The 25,484-nt window shown below is 43.0% G+C and overlaps 1 protein-coding gene across 5 annotated transcripts in view; it reads right to left on the reverse strand.

Annotated features, from left to right (window-relative positions):
• Positions 1–25,484, reverse strand: part of HHAT (hedgehog acyltransferase) — a 368,911-nt gene that overhangs the window by 136,693 nt on the left and 206,734 nt on the right. For all 5 annotated transcript variants that reach the window (XM_045008651.1, XM_045008652.1, XM_045008655.1 and 2 more), the window contains one exon: positions 2,537–2,738. In XM_045008651.1, coding sequence (XP_044864586.1) covers positions 2,537–2,738 — 202 coding nt within the window. The remainder of the gene's footprint in view (positions 1–2,536; positions 2,739–25,484) is intronic.

Raw genomic sequence — 25,484 nt, forward strand, 5'->3', positions numbered from 1 at the left:
TAACACAACCTTAACTATGTGCAGGGTTAGGGTCAGCAAACTGACTGTGTAAAAATATCACTCAGATATATTCTGCTCCCTGTGTTTATTGAGAATCACATCTGCTTATCAGTGTCACAAAAATAACCTTTCACTTTTTACATCTATTAGCCCCCTGGAGAGCCAACACAGGGAGGGGATTAAAAAATTCTAAGGCCAAAAAGGAGCACTATGATCACCTACTCTGGCCTCCTGCATAACACAAGCCAGAGAACCTCCCCAAAATAATTCCCACAGCAGATCTTTTAGAAAAACATCCAATCTTGATTTAAAAATTGTCAGTGATGGAGAAGCCAACAAAACACTTGGTAAATTATTCCAATGATTAATTTACTCTCACTGTTAGAAAATGTATACCTTATTTCCAGTCTGAATTTGTCTAGCTTCAACTAGAGTTCCTGTTAAAATAAAATCTTTACACCGGTGTGCATCTCAGTTGCACTGTGTATCTCAGTTGCACTGCAAGTATTTATAATGCACACGTTTGAGCTAGGGGTACTGGTGCTGCTACATGAGTCAGTAAAAAAAACAAACCTTTCTATAAGTGTTTTTCAAGATGTGTGCACGTTCATTGCACATTAGCTGTGCGGGCGCTGCATGCACAGTCACCAGACATTTTTCCTTCAATGATATCCATTGGGTCAGCGCTAGTATCCTGTGGTGCCACGTGCTCATGTGCTGGTATAAGGGGTCCCGCCAACCCCGAACTCCCTCAGTTCTTTCTTGCCAGTCAACTCCGACAGAAGGTTAGAAGGGTGGGTCATGGAATGGACACGTGCAACACACATCTTGAACAACCACAAAGTTAGTAACTGGTTTTAATTTGAGTGCTTGCACATGTTCATTGCACATTAGGTGACTCCCAAGCAGTACCATGGGAGGTGGGATCAGAGTGCATGGACATGCTGACTGCAACACAGCTTGACCAAACTGGGCCTCATCTTTAGCTTGTGGGGTGATGGCATAGAGGGACGAAAATGTATGTACCGACAACCAAATTGCCACTTTGCAGATATCCTGGATCGGCACCTGGCCAGGAATACCATTGAGGAAGCCTGCACCCTCGTAAAATGGGCCATCACTGTAGCTGGTGGCGGGACCCCCACCTGCTCCTAGCATGTGTGGATGCACAATGTGATCCAGGATGAAATCCTCTGAGCTGAAATAGGAAGGCCCTTCATCCTGTCTGTTATTGCCACAAAGAACTGCGTGGTGTACGGAATGGTCTTGTGCTCTCAATATAGAAAGCCAGTGTGTGGAGATGTTGCTCCTCCCCGCTCGCACACAGTTTCGGGGGTGGGGGGAATAGCCTGATTACTGTGAAATTACAAAACCACCTTTGGGAGGAATGTAGGGTGAGGACGAAGCTGTACCTCATCCTTAAAGAAGACAGTGTATGGCGGTTCTTCTGACATAAGGGCTCTGATCTCTGAGACCCTCCTGCCTGAAGTGATAGCCATCAGAAAGACCACCTTCCAGGAAAAGTACAGCAGGGGACATGTTGCCAGTGGCTCAAACTAGGGGCCTGTGTATTTTGACATGACCAGGTTTAAGTCCCACAGGGGAATGGGCTCCCGAATCTGTAGGTGTAGTTTTTCTAGGCTCTTGAGAAAACAAATGGTCATCTCATGTGAAAAATACCAATCACTCATCCACTGGGATGTGAAACGCCAAAATCGATGCCAGGTGTACTTTAACTGATGAAATTGCCAGACCTTGTGGTTTCAGATGTAGCAAATACTCCAGAATGGTTTGCAGTGATGACTGGATGGGCAAGAGACCTTGCTGAGAAGACTACATGGAAAAATGTTTCCACTTGGCAAGGCATGAAGTTCTGGTAGAGAGCTTCCTGCTAGCTAGCAGAACTTGATGGACTTGTTCTGAACAGGCCAGCTCTTTGGGATTTAACCATGGAGCACCCAAACTGTCATGTGGAGAGTGTTGAGGTTTGGGTGGAGAATTCCACCCTGGTTCTGTGATATCAGGTCTGGGAGAAAAGAGAGTGGCATCAGAGTCGCTACTGAATTCTTTAAGGACAAATTTGCTATCCTTACTCAACCTTTTGGTGCTATATGATTCCCAGTACATCACACCAATGCATTTTACTATGGGAGGCTAACACAAACACACTTACTTCAAGAGATGTAACTAAATAAGACACATTCTTAATTTATAATGACTTTTAAATAGCATAAAGCAATCAAAATGACAGCCCAGAGTGAAATTAGAAATCAGGTAAGTTACCTCCTAATTTTGATGATATATAAACTTGGCCATTGTTTGCTCACACTACCATAGCATGGAACATGTCTGCACTACTGCTAGCCCTCACAGCTTGGTTCGCTGATGTACTGCACATCTTTACATATGCAGTGTAGGCAGACTGGGGAAAATGCACCAACCACTGTATCCATTAAGTACTAAGTTTAATCTAGCTCTAAAAAAAATCCAAACTTGAATTTCAAATGAACATGAAGCACAAGGGGATTCAACTTACAATTAAGTCTCGAACAAGTGAAACAGAGAGTAGCCTCTTGACTCCATTTTCTGCAATTACTCCAAGCCAGTTAAGTGCTGCCCAGAACCAAAGGTAGTTATGGCCCCCGTGCCAATAGCTTACAAAAGAAAAAGTGATTGCTGTGGAAAACAACATCCCAAACACACTGCCATGGGATCCTCCCATTGGGATGTAGATGTACCTGCAGGGGAAATGATAAATAAGCAATGTTATTAAGACCTTATTAAAATCTTGGTAATGTATCTGCTGCAAAATAAATTTGATTTTAGAGCAGTGTTAGGACTCATTTGACTAATGACCCAATATTTTCTATTTTCAGAACTTGACAGTTTCTGCAAAGCAGCAGACAACTTCATGAAATGTTAACATACAAAATTTGTCAAGAAGATAGGTTTATGGCCAATGGAATTTTGCATTAAGTGAACATACTGACTAAATTCCACTCCCACTTGGCGTGGAAGGAAATCAACTTATGTAAGAAGGAAGTTCATATAACCAACCTCCCATGAATTTAGAATAATAAAGATTCTCTCAAAAGCAATAAAATGTTAAATACTTAACATCTTAAAACTAATTTGCTAATTTTTTACTTATACGTCTGATGATTTTTACACATACTTAATGGTTTTATGAATCAGTATTTCACAGAACTAACAGAAATTTTTGTTAGATATTTTTAAACAAAAAACAGCCTTCTCTCTATACAAAACTATAGTCTATCAATTTTTTGGCAACAAGTTCTGTGAATCACTTTTCAAAACTTTGCATAGAAAATACTTAACCTTTTCTAGACAGCTCTAGTATTTAATCATTTTGATCATGCCAAGGTACTCATCTTTTATGGTACCGCACAATAAATAAATAAATAAATATCCCCCCGCCCCTTAAAATTATATATATAATAGTAGTGTATATATATAGTTTTAAAATATCTAACGAGAGAGAGTTGGAACTTAGACATAGCCATTTTGACATTGTATTTCTGAGGAAGGAAGAAAGAAAGGAAATGGAAGAATTTTCCATTACTGAGGTCCATCAACTCCCATTGACTTTAGAGAAAGGTAAATCCCTCTATATGCCCCACTTTGAAGGATCAGGCACAAATATGAAAAGTCAGAGAGGACTCTCATCCAAGGAAGTTATGATTTCTGTTTGTGTATGTTAATGGCAAGTATACATTATAGTAACATTTTTTTTTTAAGATACCACTGGCAACTGAGTTTAGTCACCCTTCTTTCAGGGTGACGACATTCTGTACTAATCTATTTATATTCAGCAAATCAATCAATGGCACTTCTCCAGGGAAATGTTGCTGTTCGTTTCTCAAATTCTAGGCCCAGAGACATTACAATGTAAGTATTAATTTTAAAACTTATTAGGTAGATGAACGTAGCATTTTACGCTTAATCTCTGAAGTCATAAGCCCAATCAATGGATGAGAGCTGAGGTAAGTGATGGTAATGATTAAAGGTAATATAAATGAAAAAAAGTGATGCAATGATTTTCAAATGCTACCATCTCACTAGACATAATGTATTAACATTAATATATCTTTGTGCATATATGGAGCACTCACTACAGAGAAAATCTTATTACATTTATATTGATTATTGCATTCAAGCACTTTCATAACATGTTTATAAAATAAATAATGTATTTTCTGTCAATAGTCATACAACAGTTATATCTGTATATGGTGTTTGTCTATTATTTTCTGCTCTGGTTCTGCCTTTTCTTATTACATACAAATTGTAAATTGTATTTTTGAATAATATACATTTGTAATTAAATTGCCTTGTCTCAGTATTCTGCCATACGTCTGTTGCAGGTCAAAGAGGCATGTATTTGGAATCTAAATAGAAAGATCCCCTGCGAGGCCTTTACTGAAACCTGCTACAAAAGACATAGCCACTCTCTGACTGTTTCAAACACTTCACGTGTCCACATCAAAATCATTACAAAACAAAGGATTACAAAAATAAGAGACAGAAGAAGAGTTTTTTCTTCTTACCCACACTTTCCAGGACAGACTGTCAGAACAGCTTGAGTGCCTTTTGGTCTCTCTCTATTTTGTGATAAAGCTACTGTTTATATACTCCTTTTATTTCCCATCATGCCTTGCAGTTGGTTAGGATTGCTAATAATCGTTTCCTCTGTGGACTACTCTTCTGGTTTTCAGACATGGAACGTTGTAACCACCAACAGCCAGCCTCATCCATCAGGCTGGGAGAGAGAGGTGGCTCCAAGCCAGCCAGCTCAGAGAATGCCAGCTTCAGGCCCTAAAGCCAGCATCAGCAAAGTAGACCTCTCTGTAAATCCCTGTTTTGCCAAGACCACCTCTTTCCCTTCACAGATAGCATTCTCGTCCCACTGGGATTCTTACAGGCAAAGCTGAAGCAGGGTTTTACTGGCTCAAGAGGGTTGCCCTCAGAACTCAAAAAGGAACGTATACCCTGTTACACCAACTTATGGAAGTGTGACATCATTTATAACAAACCCAGAATTACAGACCAATAAGGAGCTCAAGGACCTGACTCACGTATTAAAGATCCAATTCTCTAAACATGGACATCAATGGAAGTCTCTTATTGACTTCACTGGGAGCTGGACTGGCCCTTAATGTCTAGATAATGATTAACATTTTCCATACAACAAAGTCTTCTTCCTGATATTCAAGCAGTATGGAAACTGTTTTACAAACTCTTGTGCTGAGCTCCTAATGCTACTGTTAGCACAAATAATATCTATTTTTGCCAAGGTGGATACTACCAGAAATAGGCTTAGAAATGCCAGTTTTAATTAAAAACTGACTTTTTCAATTTCAGATTGGTTTACATGGCCACAAATGGCTCACACCAGGTGAGTATTCAGATTGCTGTGCTGAGAAAAATGGGCACAGTTTTCCGACTTTCAGTGTTTAATGCCAGCAGTTGGTTAATTAGCAGCATTAGTTTAAATTTTGTTTAGAAAACTCCCCGGTGAATTTTCAGAGTCGAGTGACGTTTTAGCTCTATAATTCCCACTGATTAAAGTGGGAGTCATGTGGCTAAAGCCTTGCATGCAGCTTTCAATATTACTCTTTAAAATACTGTGTGTCACCTTTGCACATTGCGTGTGAACCAAAAACTGCCTCTATATTTAGTAGCATTTAACCTGTCACTACAGAGCTGCATGGTGCCTACCTATGTGTGGGGACTGGGAAGAGAGGACAGAGCCTCCTCCTTCTCTAGCAATCGTAAACAAGAGTAAGAAAAGTGCTGACAAAGCACTTTCTGACTTCTAGTCAACATTCCTGGTAGTAACCCACTGACTTCCAGGTAGGCTGCATGACAAGGCCTCTACCCTGGCATTTTTAAGCAGCTCTTACAGCAGGCTGTACATGCTGCTGGTTGCTGTAGGACTCCTTCCAAGCTGCCTCTGCCATTTTGTCTGCCTCTCTTTTATGCAGGCTAAATAGCTTATGTAACCTCCTCTAAATGCTAAAGAATTAGGCCTTAGTTTGTTCAGATAATGAAAAACATGTACATACTTCATCGTACAGCATGCATAAATTACAAATACATAGTTCTAGTGTATTTACACTTCACAATGAATGGTCCTGTTTGCACATTAGGTCATTCAGATAGGTCATCTCATTGGCCAGACTTGGGGGCTCTACTCCAGCTATTTTGTGCAGCTTTGATGAGGATAGTGGTGGCTTGTAAAACAAATAACACTATAAAAGTGCTTTTTCATTACCAAAAGTACTTTGCTTATTTGTAAGCATAGTGACTATTAAGATAGTTTCTTAATCTTTCTCTACATGTTTAGGTCAGTATCTATTTACTATTAAAAAACAATCTTTATCATAGACAATAAAATGTAAGGAGGAGTAAGCCAGTGAATGATTGTGACTAGTGTAGAGACAGAGACACGTTAGCTTCAGCCTGTGAACTAATAGCAATTGATAAGGAAATCAATTTACATCTAAGTTGTGAAAAAAGTTAAACAAAAGTGAAAGAGAAAAAGTAACTGGCCAATAACTTACATTACATTTACTCCAGCCTAAAAGTGGATACAAGAGGTTCCTGGAGTGAAATCCAATACAATGCCAGTGCAGTGCAGGAAGATAAAAAGCTACATGTGCAAAGTAATTTAAAAAATAGAAGGAGAACCTAGGGCCACCTTCTCTGTGCACCTAAATTTCCTGTAGACTTGAATTTTGGGCATAAAAAGAATGCAGGATCAGACCACCAGAATTTAATTGCCTGCTTTGTGTCTTCAGTTCTATGACAGATGCTCGTTTTCCTATGTTATCACTTTTTCATAGCTCTTCCACAGACTAGAAACTTGGCCTTAGGTCAAACTCAGTTGAGGAGAGTTTGATATTAGCAAGCATACCCTAGCTATATCATATCTCACCTTTTCTCAGTATCTAAACCTCCTTGTAGGATAGCATGCAATCTTTGCATTCAACGTAGCAGCTGGTGCTGAGCTGAACTTTAGAATTCAGTGTTAGGTCTCATAAAATGGATACATCTGAAACTTGTACAAGAGGTATTGGAAAGCTTAAAAAAAGAAAGGAAGAGGAGACAGTTTGGACAGTACTTCAGAGAATTGTAAAATAAGATGCTAGACTCTTCAGTTTACTAACCATTAAGATTTCTGAGAAAGATATAATTGTTGCAATTTTCATGAATAAAAAGTAATTGTTTATTTTTATTGTTGTTTTTCCTTACTTCCTCTTTAGGCTCTTGCCGTACAGCAATTTTATGTTCTAAGGATGTGGTTTTATTCACTTTTAACCTGTCTTCCATTCTGACCAATGTTTCTTGCTTACTAAAATCTTTTCAATAGCCCTTCTTGATATCTAACCACAAAATAGAAGGGGCCAATGATGGTTGTTTAGGAGATGCTACTGACCAACTACAGGAAGTTGACCATCACTTCTGGCTTTGAGATCAGGAATTCTGAGTCCAATTCCACACACCTGTATTAATTTTTATTCCAGAGCAGCAATGTAAATGTATCAGTACCTGTTCATATACGTCTACGTGCATGTGTGTGTACACTCCTGCCTTCTGTTTTACCGCGCTAAAAACTAAAGTGGTACAATATTGGATGTCATTCTATGCTGAAGTACTGTACCATAGGAATAATATCACAGCACCAGATTGTTTTACTTTACTTTCTATAAATGTTAATTTTACCCTAATATCCAAATATATTAATTAAAAGGTTAACACTTGCCAACAATTATCACATAGTGCCTATAATTATTTCCTATTCTAAGAAGAGGAGTAACTGTGGCAGCTCAGAAACCACTGTTTCGTGACTATTAGCCAATACTAACTTTTTAATATTAGCCACTGCACTCCCAGGTCTATATGACAAATCAATGTGGCTCAGAACACTTTCCAGACAGGATTTCTTAATGGTTTGTAACTGGAGTAGCTGTTTACCATATGTATGCAAGGAGAAGGATGCAGACACATCTTAAAGATTTGGTATTAATATGTTGCAGCATTACTAAAACTGAACAATAGGGTCTACAATTCTGTGGGCGATTAAACGTCTTGCTGACCCGAAGTGGGTAAATAGTGGCAAAAGATCTTCACCTAAAATTGTTGATGAAAAGAAGAAAAGTTGGGAGTCACAGCAACCAGATGGGAGAAAGATAGTTGGCCATGCCCCCTTTGGATATTTTAGAAAGTGTTGTACAGTGCCATATTTGGGATACTTGAGGCCCAGAGATCTTATCACAAATACAACACCTTTGTCTTTACACTCTGAGGCACTGTTTGGTACATCCAAGCTGCAAACAGATCAATGAGGATGTCAGACTACCTCCATTGGATTGGTGAAATCCTGAAGTGTAAATATTCAGATGCCTGCTACAATCTCCTATTGGCCCCCTTCTATTTTTTTTTAAACTTTCCTGTTCCTCTTCTAAAAACTCTCCAATCTTAGCAGCAAAGAGTCCTGTGGCACCTTATAGACTAACAGACGTATTGGAGCGTGAGCTTTCGTGGGTGAATACCCACTTCGGATGCATCCAACGAAGTGGGTATTCACCCACGAAAGCTCACGCTCGAATACATCTGTTAGTCTACAAGGTGCCACAGGACTCTTTGTTGCTTTTACAGATCCAGACTAAAATGGTTACCCCTCTGAGGGTATGTCTACACTACGGGATTATTCCGATTTTACAGAAAATGGCTTTTTAAAACAGATTGTATAAAGTCGAGTGCACGCAGCCACACTAAGCACATTAAATCGGCGGTTTGCGTCCATGTACCGAGGCTAACGTTGATTTCCAGAGCGTTGCACTGTGGGTAGCTATCCCATAGTTCCCGCAGTCACCCCCGCCCATTGGAATTCTGGGTTGAGATCACAATGCATGATGGAGCAAAAACAGTGTCGCGGGTGATTCTGGGTAAATGTCGTCACTCAATCCTTCCTCCGTGAAAGCAACAGCAGACAATCATTTCGCGTCCTTTTGCTCTGGATTGCCCTGGCAGACGCCATAGCATGGTAACCATGGAGCCCGTTTAGCCTTTTTTCAGTGTCACCGTATGTGTACTGGATGCTGCTGACAGACACGGTACTGCAGTGCTACACAGCAGCATTCATTTGCCTTTGCAAGGTAGCAGAGATGGTTACCAGCACTATTGCACCATCTGCTGCTTTGGAAATTGGTGATGACGGTTACCATCTGCTGCTCTCATGGGTGCTCCTGGCTGGCCTCGCTGAGGTCGGCCGGGGGCGCATGGACAAAAAATGAGAATGACTTCCCAGGTCATTCCCTTCTTTATGTTTTGTCTAAAAATAGAGTCAGTCCTGCCTAGAACATGGGGCAAGTCTACCAGAGAGCACAGCCGATCCGGTCAGAGCCCCAGATATCCCGCAGAAATGATGAGCTACATGCCATTTTAGGAGGTGCCCCTGCAACAACCCCACCCGTTGCTTCCCTCCTCCCATACCCTTCCTGGGCTACCATGGCAGTTATCCCCCCATTTGTGTGATGAAGTAATAAAGAATTCAGGAATAAGAAACACTGACTTTTTAGTGAGATAAAATGAGGGGGATGCAGCCTCCAGCTGCTATGATATTCCAGGCAGGACATCTCCATTACTCATTAAAGGGTGGGGGGGGAGAGGAGAACAGCCTCCCGCTGCTATAATAGTCCAGAATCTCCATTAGACATGAAGGGGGGGGGAAGAGGAGCTCAGCCTCCAGCTGCTATGATGAGGACGGTTACCAGCCCTATTGCATCATCTGCCAGGACTGAATCTCCAGGAGACAAAGCTTAAAGAAGGGAATGACTGGGAGTCATTCCCATTTTTGCCCAGGTGCCCCCGGCCGACCTTACCGAGGCCAGCCAGGAGCACTCACAGGATAATGATGAGGACGGCTATCAGTCATATTGTACCGTACCGTCTGCCACCGGGGAGGGAAGAGGAGGGGAAGGGAGATGATGCTGTTGTTTAGCGCTGCAGCACCCTGTCTACCAGCAGCATCCAGTAGACATACGGTGACATTGAAAAGAGGCAAGAAACCATTTTCCCCCCTTTTCTTTGAGGGGGCGAGGGGGGATAAATTGATGACATATTCCCTGAACTACTGGCGACAATGTTTTTGACCCTTCAGACATTGGGAGTTCAGCCAAGAATGCAAATGCTTTTCGGAGACTGCAGGAACTGTGGGATAGCTGGAGTCCTCAGTCCCCCCTCCCTCCTTCCATGAGCATCCATTTGATTCTTTGGCTTTCCGTTACGCTTGTCACGCTGCACTGTGTTGAGTCCCTGCTGTGGCCTCTGTCTATCATAGCCTGGAGATTTTTTCAAATGCTTTGGCATTTCGTCTTCTGGAACGGAGCTCTGATACAACAGATTTGTCTCCCCATACAGCGATCAGATCCAGAATCTCCTGTACGGTCCATGCTGGAGCTCTTTTTGGATTTGGGACTGCATGGCCACACGTGCTGATCAGCGCTCCACGCTGGGCAAACAGGAAATGAAATTCAAAAGTTCGCGGGGCTTTTCCTGTCTACCTGGCCAGTGCATCCGAGTTCAGATCACTTTCCAGAGCGGTCACAATGGTGCACTGTGGGATACCGCCCGGAGGCCAATACCGTCGAATTGCAGCCACACTAACCCTAATCCGACATGGCAATACCGATTTCAGCGCTACTCCCCTCTTCGGGGAGGAGTACAGAAATCGGTTTTAAGAGCCCTTTATATCGCTATAAAGGGCTTCGTTGTGTGGATGGGTGCAGGGTTAAATTGGTTTAACGCTGCTAAATTCGGTATAAACGCGTAGTGTAGACCAGGCCTGATACTCTCCAATCTTAAGCAGTTTTGAAAAACTGAACTGTATGATACCATCACCACATGATAGGCTAAAAGAGTAAGCATCCTTGTCCAATGTGAAGGAGAACCTGCAGGAGGATATCAGAACATGCCAGCCAGGGTTAAGAAGCTACAATGTACTGGTGTATGACTGATCAGTCAACAGAGTGTATCCTACCTGCAGCTCACGTATGAAGCAAGTATCAGAAGTTTTTCTTTATCTATTTTTTCTCCTCATTATGTCTTCTGATCATGTAAGAGCAAGGAAAAATCTTACCAAAAATAACAGAACCAAAACTCAGGCAAGCTGTGCATTTATCAATAAAACAAAGTTGCAAGAGCAAATTGCAAAACAGAACTATAACAGAAGAGAAAATGCAAGATAAATGTAATACAAGGTAAATGTACTCAGTACAGCCACCACAATGCCTCTTTAAAAACTACCATACAGCCAGCCTTCCCATCCTACATCTCCAGCCACCATATATTGCAATAGCTATGCTCCTGACAGCCATCAAGAAGCTATCTCACAGAGCCCATGGTACCCACTGACTTCCTGCTTCAATTGAGAAAGTCAGGCTGTGAAACAGGAAGTAAGAGGCCAAGTGCTGGTTCTGCAATAGTTCAAACAACCTGCAGCAACCCTATGGGCTGCAAAACAATCCTTGGTGGATGCTATATGATTAGCAAACACCCTACTTGCCAGCCAAAGGTCCCATTAGCAACACATGCAGAGAACTGGGCTGGCATGGAAAAGCAGAAAGCTCTCCCTTGTGTTTTTCTCACTGGCAAGCCACATTCTGACCAAAGGGCCAAGGAATTACTATTCGAAGTTGAAAATAAGCATGTTAGAACACGGACAAAAGCTACTTAAGCAACTGGATTAGATCGTTCAGAAGCATTTTACTTTCTCAAAACAGCAGAAACTTCCAGGTTTTTTATTGGACTTTATACCGGTACTTTGCTCATTACACGCCATGTTACTTTTAGAGACCACAATATAATTGTATAGTTGTCTCTTCCAAGAAACTGGGCACCCCTCTTTTAGTACAAGCCTGAACAACTTAAGTCAGCTTATCTACAACAGGCAAGCCGCTCCATTTACACAGGATATCATAATTTTAACTCACTAGGCGAACATTAGTGAATTAGATAAAATATGTAAATGTTACCCTTCAAATCCCTGCAGTAACACAAACACAAACATAATTACTGAGGTATTTAAACGTGACATTTATTTATGGAGAAAAACTTTCAAAACCAATACTCATTTCTTTAGTTTGTTATAAGTGGCAATATAAAAAAAATAAAGACACCACGTTAATAAACTCATCATCTTAGAATACCTCTTGGTTCTTTCAAGCACTGTTTAACAACGATATCTTTACTGTAAACAAATTTTGTTTGGATGACTCCAGGAATAGTTATGAAGAACATTTTCAACTCCTACAGGACACTTACCTGGTTTTAACCTTATAGGCCCCAGTTCAGTAATCTATCCCTATTCAGCACAGCACTTAAGTAGGTGCTTAATTTTAGTCATGTGTTTAACTCTCATTGACTTCAATGGGACTGAAACATGTGCCTAAAGTTAAGTATGTGCTTAAGTGATGTGCTGAACAGGCATGGGCTTCAACTCATGCTTAAACACTTTCCTGAATTGGGGCCGTACATCAAGACATACAGGGCATGTACTTGTCCAGGATTTTACTCAAATGCAGGCCTTGGAATGTACTTACTACAGTTCAATGAATAGTAGAAAATGTTATTTGTGAATCTTTGTTTGAAACTGAAAATGTATTTTGATTAAACCTTATTTGCAAACCTCTCATTTGCTGCCTGTGAACATTTCAATACTTGAGCTTTACTTGCAAGAAGTTCATTTTAAACTTGAATGCGCGACTCTTTAGCACAAGTGAATTTTGAAATGTACGTTTGAATGCTGAATTGGCCACTATGAACTGTGCATTTTATTAATTATTGTTTATAATGAAGGAGCACTTAGAAGCCTCCACCAAGTCAGTGCCCATTGAGCTACACAAATTAACAACAAATGACAATCCTTGACTCAAAAAGTTTACAAGCAAATCTAGAGTCTAAAATTCAACATCTCTTGGCAGTTACATAAGCCATAGGATACTGTTTCTTTTCCTTAACTGGATAACTTATATAATGAACCAATGCAATTAACCTCACAGTTAGCATTCTGACAATCATTTACAGAAATCATCCAATGAAATAAGATAAACAAAACTGTGAATTGTAATTATCTTCAATTTGAGAATGATTGTCAAAGGTTTATTGATGAAAAAAGTAATTAATTTTGAATAATGAATACTGCACATTTGAGAATTTTGTGATCCGTTCACAGAATCTGCAAACAGAAAGAAAGGCAAAATTTGCTGAATAATTTGTTGTGAATTATTTGCTAAGCTCTAGCCCAGATACTTCATCTACAGGCTGCTATCCACCACCAAAGATATTATCAGAAAAGCTTTTGGTTGCTGTGGAGAGTCACAAAGCATATGTTCTATATTTGGGGAAGATTTTATTTGATGCTATTGTGATCTATGTGAACTGTTCCCATATACTTCAGTGATGTTTGCAATAAGCACAAGAATAGCTTAGATTTTGTAAAAGCTGTCAGCAGCCATTTGGAAATGCACTGTTTTCGGGTTGCATTATGCTTTGAGAACCTGACCCTTATAATCAGTGAATGTTCTTCAGTAACAACTTTGGGTCCCTAATGCTCAAAGCGAGCACGAACAGCTCTAACAATGAGGAGTCTTGTGGCACCTAAGAGACTGATAGCATTGTTTTCTTTTGCCTTTTGCACTAGACAGCTAAGATTCTTAGCATCTCAACTGTGAAGATGGCAAAAAAAGAGAACAGTGTCGGAATGTATAGCTCTTCCTGAGGTCTATCAGCATGTTTGATGGACTCCTTGAGTAACCTTGCAGAGTCATGACATGATTAGTCATGGAGCTAATAAATGTGATTTGTTTCACATACCACATTGCAGAACTGATTCTTCCAAACCAAATCCCCTGGAACATTAGGCATTCAGTAACCGTACAACATTATTTGTACTTGCAATTGCTGCTACTCCTCATTTTTCTTCTTTGTTTATAAAGAGCATTTGCTTTTCCCACATAGCTTAAAACAAGAAAACAACAGCTTGTACCAACAAAAACAAAACTCTAAGAGGAAACCTCTAAGTTTTTTCCCCCCAGTATTTGCATTTGTAAGAAACCTTTTGGATGTGCAAACATGGGACATACATACACAGATCGAAAGAATTTAAATTTGACCTTAACTGCATGTTTAAACATTCCCCATTTGGGGGTGAAAAATCATATTAAATATTTAGACTTGGGTTCTTGACTTAGGGCCAAATTCAGAGCTGTGGTAGGCAGGCAAACCCACATTAGTCATTATTCCATAACTGCTACTTACAATAGGTCTGAATTTGGCCCTAAGGGTTTAACAATAGCACATATCAAAATACACACTAATACCAGAACTAAGCCTGCTGCTGCTAATATTAATTAGGGTAATAATGAACCTATCCAACAAAATTTGTATTTGTGAAGATACTACTAGCAGATGCATAATTATTCAGCAGACTTGAACCCTAGCACTGACTCAGAATGTAAAAATGTATACTCCTTAACTCTGGGTCTCTAGCGGTTAGCAGACAGGCATCCTAGGAGCAAATACAGTCTTTGTTGGTTCACCCTGACACTAAACATTTAATAATATCTGCATGATAGTATCTCCACTAGCCGCATTAGAACAATTTGATACATAGCCTTAAAGCAGGTGTGAATGAGAATGTTCACTTACTCCTAATTCTTTCCTATGTCACACACAATCACAAATGTAACTCTTTCTAGATTTGTTTAACTGGTTTTACTTATTGAGATCTGGGAAGAAATATTGGGTTTAAGCATTTAAGACACTTCTTCCATCCCAGGATATTCACCCTGTCTTTTGCCACTGCCATATGTAAGCACAGATGGATTTGACCCAGTGGCTTTTATCTCTGCTTGCATGCTAGTTCAGTTCCAAGCTCAGTTAACTTTAACAATGCCTACAAATAAGCTCTCTTATACACATATTTGGCTCTGAGAAGTCAGGATTAGTGTTCCATAAGTGGGTCAATCTCCAGCTTCAGCAGCTCTCAGAAGATTGTGGCATATATTTGGACACAAAGTTCCCATGGTGCCATCAAGATTCTTGCTGAAAAGAATGCGTGGGTACGGAAGCCAAATCTGTGATGCTCAGCAGGGCTGAAGCCTACATTTTATCTTTGTTATACTGGGCTTTTTGTTAGCAAGTTGTAGGACGTTTTCAGCTGATAAAATAAATGAGTTTGCACCTAGCCCAACAATCTAGTGACTACTCCATATGCTACCAAGCAGAGGATCCAAGATTGACAATTGAAGTTGGTCCTGAGCCAAGATGACAATATTTTCAATATTTAAAACAAAAAACAAAAAAAACCCTCACAGGACAGTCATAGGTGGAACTACAGAAAACAAGTTGAGAAAGCAAGAAAACCAGTCAGCCAGGGCTACCCCAAGCTAATTTCTGTCCCCACTGCACATTTTATCCCATCCCTTCGCAAAAAAACAACCAATTTTTTTTACAAGGTTGTTTATTTAGTGCATCATTTTGCATTTACACTTTCTATTAAGTAATAACCTTGTTATTAAAAAAAAGTGTGTGTCTCCTCTGCACTGGTCTTTTCCCTTCACTCTATGTTTTGCCTCTTTTCTCTACTGTGAGACTTTCTGACTGACTTAGAAGCAGCGTGGAGGGCATCATCCTTCCAGTCCGCCTTGTTTTGAAAGTGGCTGGACTTAAGATGGAGTCTTTCATGATAGCAGACCAATATAGAGGATACGGAGAAGGATGATAAATTTTACATCTATATAGTGGTCACCATTAATGAAAATTTTAAGTAAGGGTAATTAACCATTGAACATCTTAGCAAAGGATGTGGTGGATTCTCCATCACTTATAATCTTTAAATCAAGACTGAATGTCTTTCTAAACGATATGTTCTAGTTCAAACAGAATGTATAGGTGTCATAAGTAGTTAGTTAAGGGTTAAGGTCTACCTGTAAAGGGTTAACACAGACCTGGTGAAACACCTGACCAAAGGACCAATCAGGGAAGAGAATTTGAAAATCCCAGAGAGCGGGAACTTGGGTCTCTGTGTTCTTTGTTCTGAGTTCTTAGCCGTCTGGACCTACACCAGACCAGACGCTTAACCAAGTCTGCTCATCTTTCTGAACTAATTTCTTCTATTCAAGCTAGTGAGTATTAAAAGAACTGGGTAATTGCATATAAGAATCCTGTGTCTGCAATTCTGTGTGTTTGCATTGATTATTCGTAATTTTGCCTGTATTGTTTGTACTGAGGAAAAGGGAGAAATTTCTCCAGGGATTAATAAGATTAGACCCTATGAATGTCTATCTTGGATTCATAGAGATTGTGTATATTTTTCTCTTCTTTCTTTTATTCTTTTAATAAACTCTTTTAAGTTCAGGACTTGGTTAAGTTCCTTACCTGTGGATTCAGGGGAAGGAAGCTAGGCGCCACTCGGTGGAGACAAGGGTTGTCTCCAAGCAGAGAGAGAGCAGGAGAGGGAGGGGGGAAGTGGGCTGCTTCCCTGTGTGTAGAGATTCAAGGGGTTTGAATCTGGGTTCCCCTGGGGAAGCTTGGGGACAGGCAGTGTGTCAGACACTTTAACCTGACTGGTGGCAGCGCAAAGGAGACCTACCCTAAGGGTTAGGGTGGGGGAAGAATACATGCGGGTCCCCATCTTTGAACCCAAAAGCTCAAAGTGGGGGTGAGATCCCAGGACATGGTGGCAGCGGAGTTTCGAATCCATTGTTAGAAGGAGTTTTTTCAGCTGGGCTACGCTGAAGGAAGCTATTCTCTTCTTCTAGAGCAGGAAAGCAACCTGAGAGAAGAGGTAGTTTACTAGTCTTCTGTTTCTAAGTGGTATTGTTAGAAGCAGTTCCAGCAGTTTGGCTGGAGGGAATTAAGTTTCCAGCAGGCTTTGGTGAAAGCAGTTTCTTTCGGGTGGCATAGAAAAGCACCTTGGAGGAAAAGAAAGTGTGTGCATTCCTTAGGTGGGGGGAAGTGCCCTCACAGGTTGCAAGGAGGTGTGTCCCTCCTTTGTGTGATCAGGATTCCTTGGGTGGGGGGAGTGCTCCTCTGAGCTCATCCCGTCCAACAGGGAAAACAGGTTTGGCGAGGAGAGAAAGCTCCTGAAGCCAGTTTTTTTTTCCTGTGACTTTTGAAATGCAGAAGCCAGGAAGCCGAGATTTTCACTAGTCTTTTCTCGCAGAGAGACAGAGAGTTTTTTTAGATTTTCCCTGTTGCTCAGTACAGAACAATAGAGAGTTGCAACACACAATTTGCTATACACAGAATTAATTACCCTTTCTCTACTCAAGTTATCATAAACAGGGAGGGGGTGTCCAGCACCCCAAGGCACAGATATGACGGAAACAAGTGACCAACTAGAGCTTGCTCGATTGCAAATAAAAATCCTGGAAGCCAAAGAGAGAGAACACCAGATGGCCATGGCGGCCATGGAGGCAGACCAGAAAGCCAGAGAGGCAGACCACATCAGACAAATGGAATTAAGAGAGAAAGATCTGGAAATCCAGAGGCAGGCTCTGGAAGTAGAACAGGCTAAGCAGCATAATCCACCACCCCATCCACCTACTGATCACACTTTTCGGAAAAAATTTCCCGCCTACAAGGCAGGGGATGATGTTGAGGCCTTTTTAGAAAACTTTGAGAGGGCCTGTATTGGATACCATCTTCCTAAAGACCAATACATGATGGAGCTGAGGTCACAGCTCAGCGGACAATTATCCCTTGTGGCAGCTGAAATGCCTAAAGACCAGATGGACGACTTTCCACTGTTCCTAACCAAGGCCAGACTCAGAATGGGCATCACCCCTGATCACGCCCGTCAGCGTTTCAGAGCCCACAAATGGAAATCAGAGATGTCATTTCCAGAGCACGCTGCTTACCTGGAAAGACACTATTTCTCCTGGATATCAGGATCCAAGGTTGAGGAGCTAGACGACCTACACCTCCTGATATTGATGGAGCAGTTCCTAGATGGTGTTCCTGAGAACATTAGACGCTACATCCAAGATGGTAAACCTAAAACTCTCACTGAGGCAGGAGAGATTGGAGCCAGATGGATGGCATCGGTAGACAACACGAAAGCTACTGCCAAAGGGAGCGATTCACACAAGGTACCCACCGAGACTAAACCTTACCATCGAGGGCCAATCAAGCCCACACCTACAACCCAAGCACAGTCACACCCTACCTCTTCTTCTACCTCACCAGTTTCCAGTAAACCAACACAACCCCGTGACCCATCAAGTGGGCGATGTTTTGGATGCAATGAACTGGGGCATATCAAAGCCAAATGCCCAAAGAACCTGAACCGGGTCCAACTCCTTGCACCTGCACACCAAGGAAACCCGGAATTAGATATCTCTCAAATACCCATATGCTTTAGGGAAACTTTGAGAGTGGACGGAAAGGAAGTTATCGCATGGAGAGACACTGCAGCACATGTGTCAGCTATCCACCGAACCTTCGTGGACCCCAAATTCATCAACCCGAAAACCAAAGTGACAGTTCGCCCCTTCATGTCAAAACCTGTAACATTACCTACAGTGCGTTTACCTGTCCAGTACAAGGGCTGGTCAGGGACGTGGACTTTTGCTGTCTATGACAATTATTCTGTCCCCATGATACTGGGCAACCACTTGGCCCATCACGTTGAGCCGCCAGAAACAGAGGGAGTGGTTACACGCAGCCAAGCCAGACGAGCTGCTGCACCCATACCTGTTCCTGAGCCATCCACCAAGACCCCGTCTGTGTTACCAGAGACCCAGACAGAGGGGGTGGAACCGGATCCCAGGCCAACACCTACAGCAGCCATAGTACATCCAGTCCCAGAACCGGAACTGGAAGAGCAACCAGCGGCAGTACCAGCGCCAGCACTGACGCCAGCGCTTACAACTCCACCGCCAGAGGGCGACAACGGGCCTGAACTGGAAAAACCAGCACACAAGCCTACCCAAGAGGCTCAGCCGGAGCCTGAAATGACACCTTGTGCACCAGCAGGGAGCGGTTCACAGTCAACAGAAACAATCACATCACCTACATCACTTCCAGAGGAACTGGTGTCTCCCGCCTCAAGGGAACAGTTCCAGACAGAGCAGGAAGCTGATGACAGCCTCAAGAAAGCATGGGCGGCGGCACGCAGCAACCCACCGCCTCTCAGCTCCACTAACCGATCCCGGTTCGTTGTGGACCAAGGACTTTTATACAAGGAAAGTCTTTCTGGTGGACACCAGGAGGGCTGGCATCCTCAAAAACGGTTGCTAGTTCCGACGAAGTACCGGGAAAAGCTCTTAAGCTTAGCCCATGATCATCCCAGTGGCCATGCTGGGGTGAACCGAAGCAAAGACAGGTTGGGAAGGTCCTTCGACTGGGAGGGGATGGGCAAGGACGTTGCCAAGTATGTCCGGTCTTGTGAGGTATGCCAAAAGGTAGGAAAACCTCAAGACCAGGTCAAGGCCCCTCTCCAGCCACTTCCCATAATTGAGGTCCCATTTCAGCGAGTAGCTGTGGATATTATGGGTCCTTTCCCAAAAAAGACCCCCAGAGGAAAGCAGTACATACTGACTTTTGTGGACTTTGCTACCAGATGGCCGGAAGCAGTAGCTCTAGGCAACACCAGGGCTCAAACTGTGTGCCAGGCCTTAACTGACATTTTTACCAGGGTGGGTTGGCCCTCTGAAATTCTTACAGATTCGGGAACAAATTTCCTATCAGGGACCATGAAAGACCTGTGGGAAACTCATGGGGTGCATCATTTGGTTGCCACCCCGTACCACCACCAAACTAATGGCCTAGTGGAAAGGTTTAATGGAACATTGGGGGCCATGATCCGCAAATTCGTCAATGAACACTCCAATAATTGGGATCTAGTGTTACAACAGTTGCTGTTTGCCTACAGGGCTGTTCCACATCCCAGTTTAGGATTCTCACCATTCGAGCTGGTATATGGCCATGAGGTTAAGGGGCCATTACAGCTGGTAAAGCAGCAATGGGAGGGGTTTACACCTCCTCCAGGGACTAACATTCTGGACTTTGTAAGCAACCTTCAAAACACCCTCCGAGACTCTTGGGCCCTTGCTCGAGAGAACTTAAGAGATGCTCAAGCAGAGCAAAAGGTCTGGTATGATCGACATGCCAAGGAGCGGTCCTTCAAGGTAGGAGACCAGGTCATGGTCTTGAAGGCGCAACAGGCCCATAAGATGGAAGCGTCCTGGGAAGGACCATACATGGTCCAGGAGCGCCTGGGAGCTGTTAACTACCTCATAACATTCCCTGATTCCTCTTTAAAGCCTAAAGTGTTTCATGTTAACTCTCTAAAGCCCTTTTATCCCAGAGAATTACAGGTCTGTCACTTTACAGTTCAGGAAGGAGATGACACCGAGTGGCCTGAAGGTGTCTACTACGAAGGTAAAAGAAATGGTGGTGTGGAAGAGGTGACCCTCACCACAACCCTGCAACGTCTGCAGCGTCAACAGATCAAGGAGCTGTGCACTCACTTCGCGCCCTTGTTCTCAGCCAACCCAGGACGGACTGAGCAAACCTGCCACTCCATTGACACAGGTAATGCTCACCCGATTAGGACCCCACCCTACAGGGTGTCACCTCATGCCAAAGTTGCTATTAAACAGGAGATTGACAACATGTTGGAGATGGGTATCATCCGCCTTTCTACCAGTGCATGGGCATCTCCAGTGGTTCTGGTTCCCAAACCAGATGGGGAAATACGCTTTTGTGTGGACTACCGTAAGCTCAATGCTGTAACTCGTCCAGACAACTATCCAATGCCACGCACTGATGAGCTATTGGAAAAGTTGGGACGTGCCCAGTTCATCTCTACCATTGATTTAACCAAGGGATACTGGCAGGTACCACTAGATGAACCTGCCAGGGAAAAATCTGCCTTCATCACCCATGCAGGGGTGTATGAGGTTACTGTGCTTCCATTCGGACTGCGGAATGCACCTGCCACCTTCCAAAGGCTGGTGGATGGTCTACTAGCAGGATTGGAAGACTGTGCAGTTGCATACCTCGATGATGTGGCCATTTTCTCTGATTCATGGCCTGAACACCTAGAACATTTGAAAATGGTTTTTGAGCGCATCAGGCAGGCAGGACTAACTGTTAAGGCCAAAAAGTGTCAAATAGGCCAAAACAGAGTGACTTACCTAGGACACCAGGTGGGTCAAGGAACCATCAACCCCCTACAGGCCAAGGTGGAGGCTATCCAACAGTGGCCTGTCCCAAGGTCAAAGAAACAGGTCCAATCCTTCTTAGGGTTGGCCGGATATTACAGGCGATTTGTACCACACTACAGCCAAATCGCTGCTCCACTAACTGATCTGACCAGGAAAACCCAGCCAAATGCAGTTAAGTGGACTGATGAGTGTCAGGAAGCCTTTATCCAGCTTAAGGCGATGCTCATGTCTGACCCTGTATTAAGGGCCCCGGACTTTGACAAACCCTTCCTAGTTACCACCGATGCATCTGAACGTGGGGTAGGAGCGGTACTAATGCAGGAAGGACCGGATCACAACTTCCATCCTGTCGTGTTTCTCAGCAAGAAGCTGTCTGAGAGGGAAAGCCACTGGTCCGTCAGTGAAAAAGAGTGTTACGCCATTGTGTATGCCTTGGACAAGCTACGCCCATACCTTTGGGGACGGCAGTTCCAGCTACAAACCGATCATGCTGCACTAAAGTGGCTTCATACTAACAAGGGAAACAACAAAAAACTTATCAGATGGAGTTTAGCTCTCCAAGACTTTGATTTTGAAATTCAACACATTTCAGGAGCTTCCAACAAAGTTGCTGATGCACTCTCTCGTGACAGTTTCCCAGAATCTAGTGGCTAAAAAGTGTTCTTTACATGTTATATGCTTAGTAGTATATGTAATAGTGCATGTGGTTATTACTCTGTTGGTTTTGCAGTTTAGGAGGAAATCGCCGCCAGTGGATCCCACTGTGACGATTTGGGGGGCGTGTCATAAGTAGTTAGTTAAGGGTTAAGGTCTACCTGTAAAGGGTTAACACAGACCTGGTGAAACACCTGACCAAAGGACCAATCAGGGAAGAGAATTTGAAAATCCCAGAGAGCGGGAACTTGGGTCTCTGTGTTCTTTGTTCTGAGTTCTTAGCCGTCTGGACCTACACCAGACCAGACGCTTAACCAAGTCTGCTCATCTTTCTGAACTAATTTCTTCTATTCAAGCTAGTGAGTATTAAAAGAACTGGGTAATTGCATATAAGAATCCTGTGTCTGCAATTCTGTGTGTTTGCATTGATTATTCGTAATTTTGCCTGTATTGTTTGTACTGAGGAAAAGGGAGAAATTTCTCCAGGGATTAATAAGATTAGACCCTATGAATGTCTATCTTGGATTCATAGAGATTGTGTATATTTTTCTCTTCTTTCTTTTATTCTTTTAATAAACTCTTTTAAGTTCAGGACTTGGTTAAGTTCCTTACCTGTGGATTCAGGGGAAGGAAGCTAGGCGCCACTCGGTGGAGACAAGGGTTGTCTCCAAGCAGAGAGAGAGCAGGAGAGGGAGGGGGGAAGTGGGCTGCTTCCCTGTGTGTAGAGATTCAAGGGGTTTGAATCTGGGTTCCCCAGGGGAAGCTTGGGGAACAGGCAGTGTGTCAGACACTTTAACCTGACTGGTGGCAGCGCAAAGGAGACCTACCCTAAGGGTTAGGGTGGGGGAAGAATACATGCGGGTCCCCATCTTTGAACCCAAAAGCTCAAAGTGGGGGTGAGATCCCAGGACAATAGGCTTGATGCCGGAATTTCTGGGTGAAACGGTATGGCCTTTGTTATACGGGAGGTAAGACTGGATTGTTATAACGGTCCCTTCTGGCTTTTAGATCTATGAAACAACCTTTGCCAATGGTTATCACATAATAAGATCTCTGATTACCACAGAATAAGAGATACCTGCAATAATTCTGTTGTAATGACTGGCAAATATTCACTTTTTAATGGTTTACCCTATATACAGTGCCTCACATCTTGAAAAATCCCAGAGTACTCCGCAAATGAATCAAATTACACACTGAATATTGAAAAGCCATTTCTGAGGTTAGAAACTGAAAGTATTTAGCAGAGCCCAGCACCACTATGCTTGCATTTGGCATAGAAAGTGAAGAATACATTAACCAAATTTAAACTACAGACATAGGGCAAAATATAACCCTATTCTTATTAAGAGTGTCCTGAGATCACTAGTCATTAGGATTCTGGTTTTACTTCTCACACCAAAGACCACACCTCCAGCAAAATAGTGCTCCCTTATACAAAGGTGGGGTATTGGAAGATGACTGTTTCAGAATAAAGTTTGCTTCCTAATAAATGGCTAGAACAACTTCCTGCAGTATTTAGATACTCTTTGGGAGTCTTCCATTTCAGAATTGATTTAGCATGTGAGATCTGACAACGCAGTAGCACAAAGGTGCATGGCTTCAAGTGTCCTGAGCAGTAACAGAACATGTATAAAAAACTCCTTCACTAAATGAAATCTGAATAGCTCTAGATCTGCTGACACATAGACAAGACTGAGATAAAGCTTCGGAATTGGCCCCTGCCTCCGCCTCCATCTCCAACCATGTTTTATTTTGAATTTAGACCCCATGCTATGAGAGGAAATGGGCAGAAGAGAACTAGAAGAGACATCCTATTTAGGGCTTGTCTATATGGGAAAGTTATAGCGGTATAAGTTAAGAGGTGAATTTATACCAATGCAGTTATATGGTATAACTCCCTGTGTGGACACTCTTTTATTGGATTAGCTTAGAACACTTTGAAAGGTTCTGACACTCCATATCTCAAAGCAGCACCCTGAAACCCCCATATTCACCACTGTCATATAATTATGAGATATAGATATATATTTACAAAGTATGCCTTGTGAGGTATCATTTTTAAAGTCTTGATCTGTTGCACATTAATATCCTCTTGGATTGTATGTGCTACTATTGTATGTGAAGTTATGAAGTTTTGCTATGTGTGTTACTGAAATACGTTGTGAGGTTGGGAACACCCACAAACAGCCTTTCAGTTACAATGATGGAGTAGCCAGACAACGGTTAATGGCTCATCAACACCCATCAAGGAAAGAATCCACTATAGCAGGAAATGTTTACAATGGAGATTTCTCAGAAAGAATATATAGATCAGCAGTTCTCAACAGGGGGTCAATGGCCCCCCAGCCCTGAGGCCCCGTGGCTAAAACCCAGAGCCTGAGCCCCTGCACCTCCCGCAGGGCTGAAGCCAGGACCCCTGCGGCTGAAGCCCTAATCCCTGGCACCTCATGTGTGGTGGAAACCAGGAGCAGTGGGGCTGAATTGTAGAGCCCCGGGCCCCAGTGCTTCCCATGGAGCAGAAGCCCTGAGCCCATGGGCAGAGTTGGGAGGCACAGGGGTGTTGCCCTCCTCGAAACTACACTGCAAGAGCAGGGCAGTCCTGGGGCAGCTCCACACACACACACAAACACTTCTCCACCAACCTTTCTCCCCGCCCTCGGCAAAGTTGGAGGCAGAAAGCCAGAGCTGGGCAGTGTGGGACAGCTGCTGCTCTGGCTGGTGTCATGGAGCAGGCAGCCGCTGCGTTTCCTCATCTCCTGCTACTGCTGGTGCAGGGGGTTGAAGCTGCTCCTCAGTTCCCAGCCTCCTTTGCTCATGCAGCCGGTAAAAGCAACCTGAGCAGGGGGGACCCATCTTTGTGGCTGGCAGAGCCCTTGGGGAACAGGGACCGCAGGGGATCCCTCCTGGCACACAGCCCCTAGCTACCCCCCCCTGCACCCTGAGCTACCCCCTGCCAGCACACAGCCCCTAGCTACCCCCCCTGCATCCTGAGCTACCCTCTGCCAATACACAGCCCCTAGCTACCCCATCCCTGCACCAAGCTACCCCTTGGAACTATTAACTAAGGTTTGTAACCTGACCTTTAATTCAGCTTCTGTACCCAATGACTGGAAGTTAGCTAATGTAACACCAATATTTAAAAAGGGCTCTAGAGGTGATCCCGGCAGTTACAGACCAGTAAGTCTAACGTCGGTACCAGGTAAATTAGTCGAAACAATAGTTAAGAATAAAATTGTCAGACACATAGAAAAACAAACTGTTGAGCAAAAGTCAACGTAGTTTCTGTAAAGGGAAATCGTGTCTTACTAATCTATTTGAGTTCTTTGAAGGGGTTAACAAACATGTGGACAAGGGGGATCCAGTGGACGCAGTGTACTTAGTTTTCCAGAAAGCCTTTGACAAGGTCCCTCACCAAAGGCTCTTATGTAAATTAAGTTGTCATGGGATAAAAGGGAAGGTCCTTTCATGGACTGAGAACTAGTTAAAAGACAGGGAACAAAGGGTAGGAATTAATGGTAAATTCTCAGAATGGAGAGGGGTAACTAGTGGTGTTCCCCAAGGGTCAGT

The sequence above is a fragment of the Mauremys mutica genome, chromosome 3 (assembly GCF_020497125.1).
Source record: "Mauremys mutica isolate MM-2020 ecotype Southern chromosome 3, ASM2049712v1, whole genome shotgun sequence".
Classification (NCBI taxonomy): Eukaryota; Metazoa; Chordata; order Testudines; family Geoemydidae; genus Mauremys; species Mauremys mutica.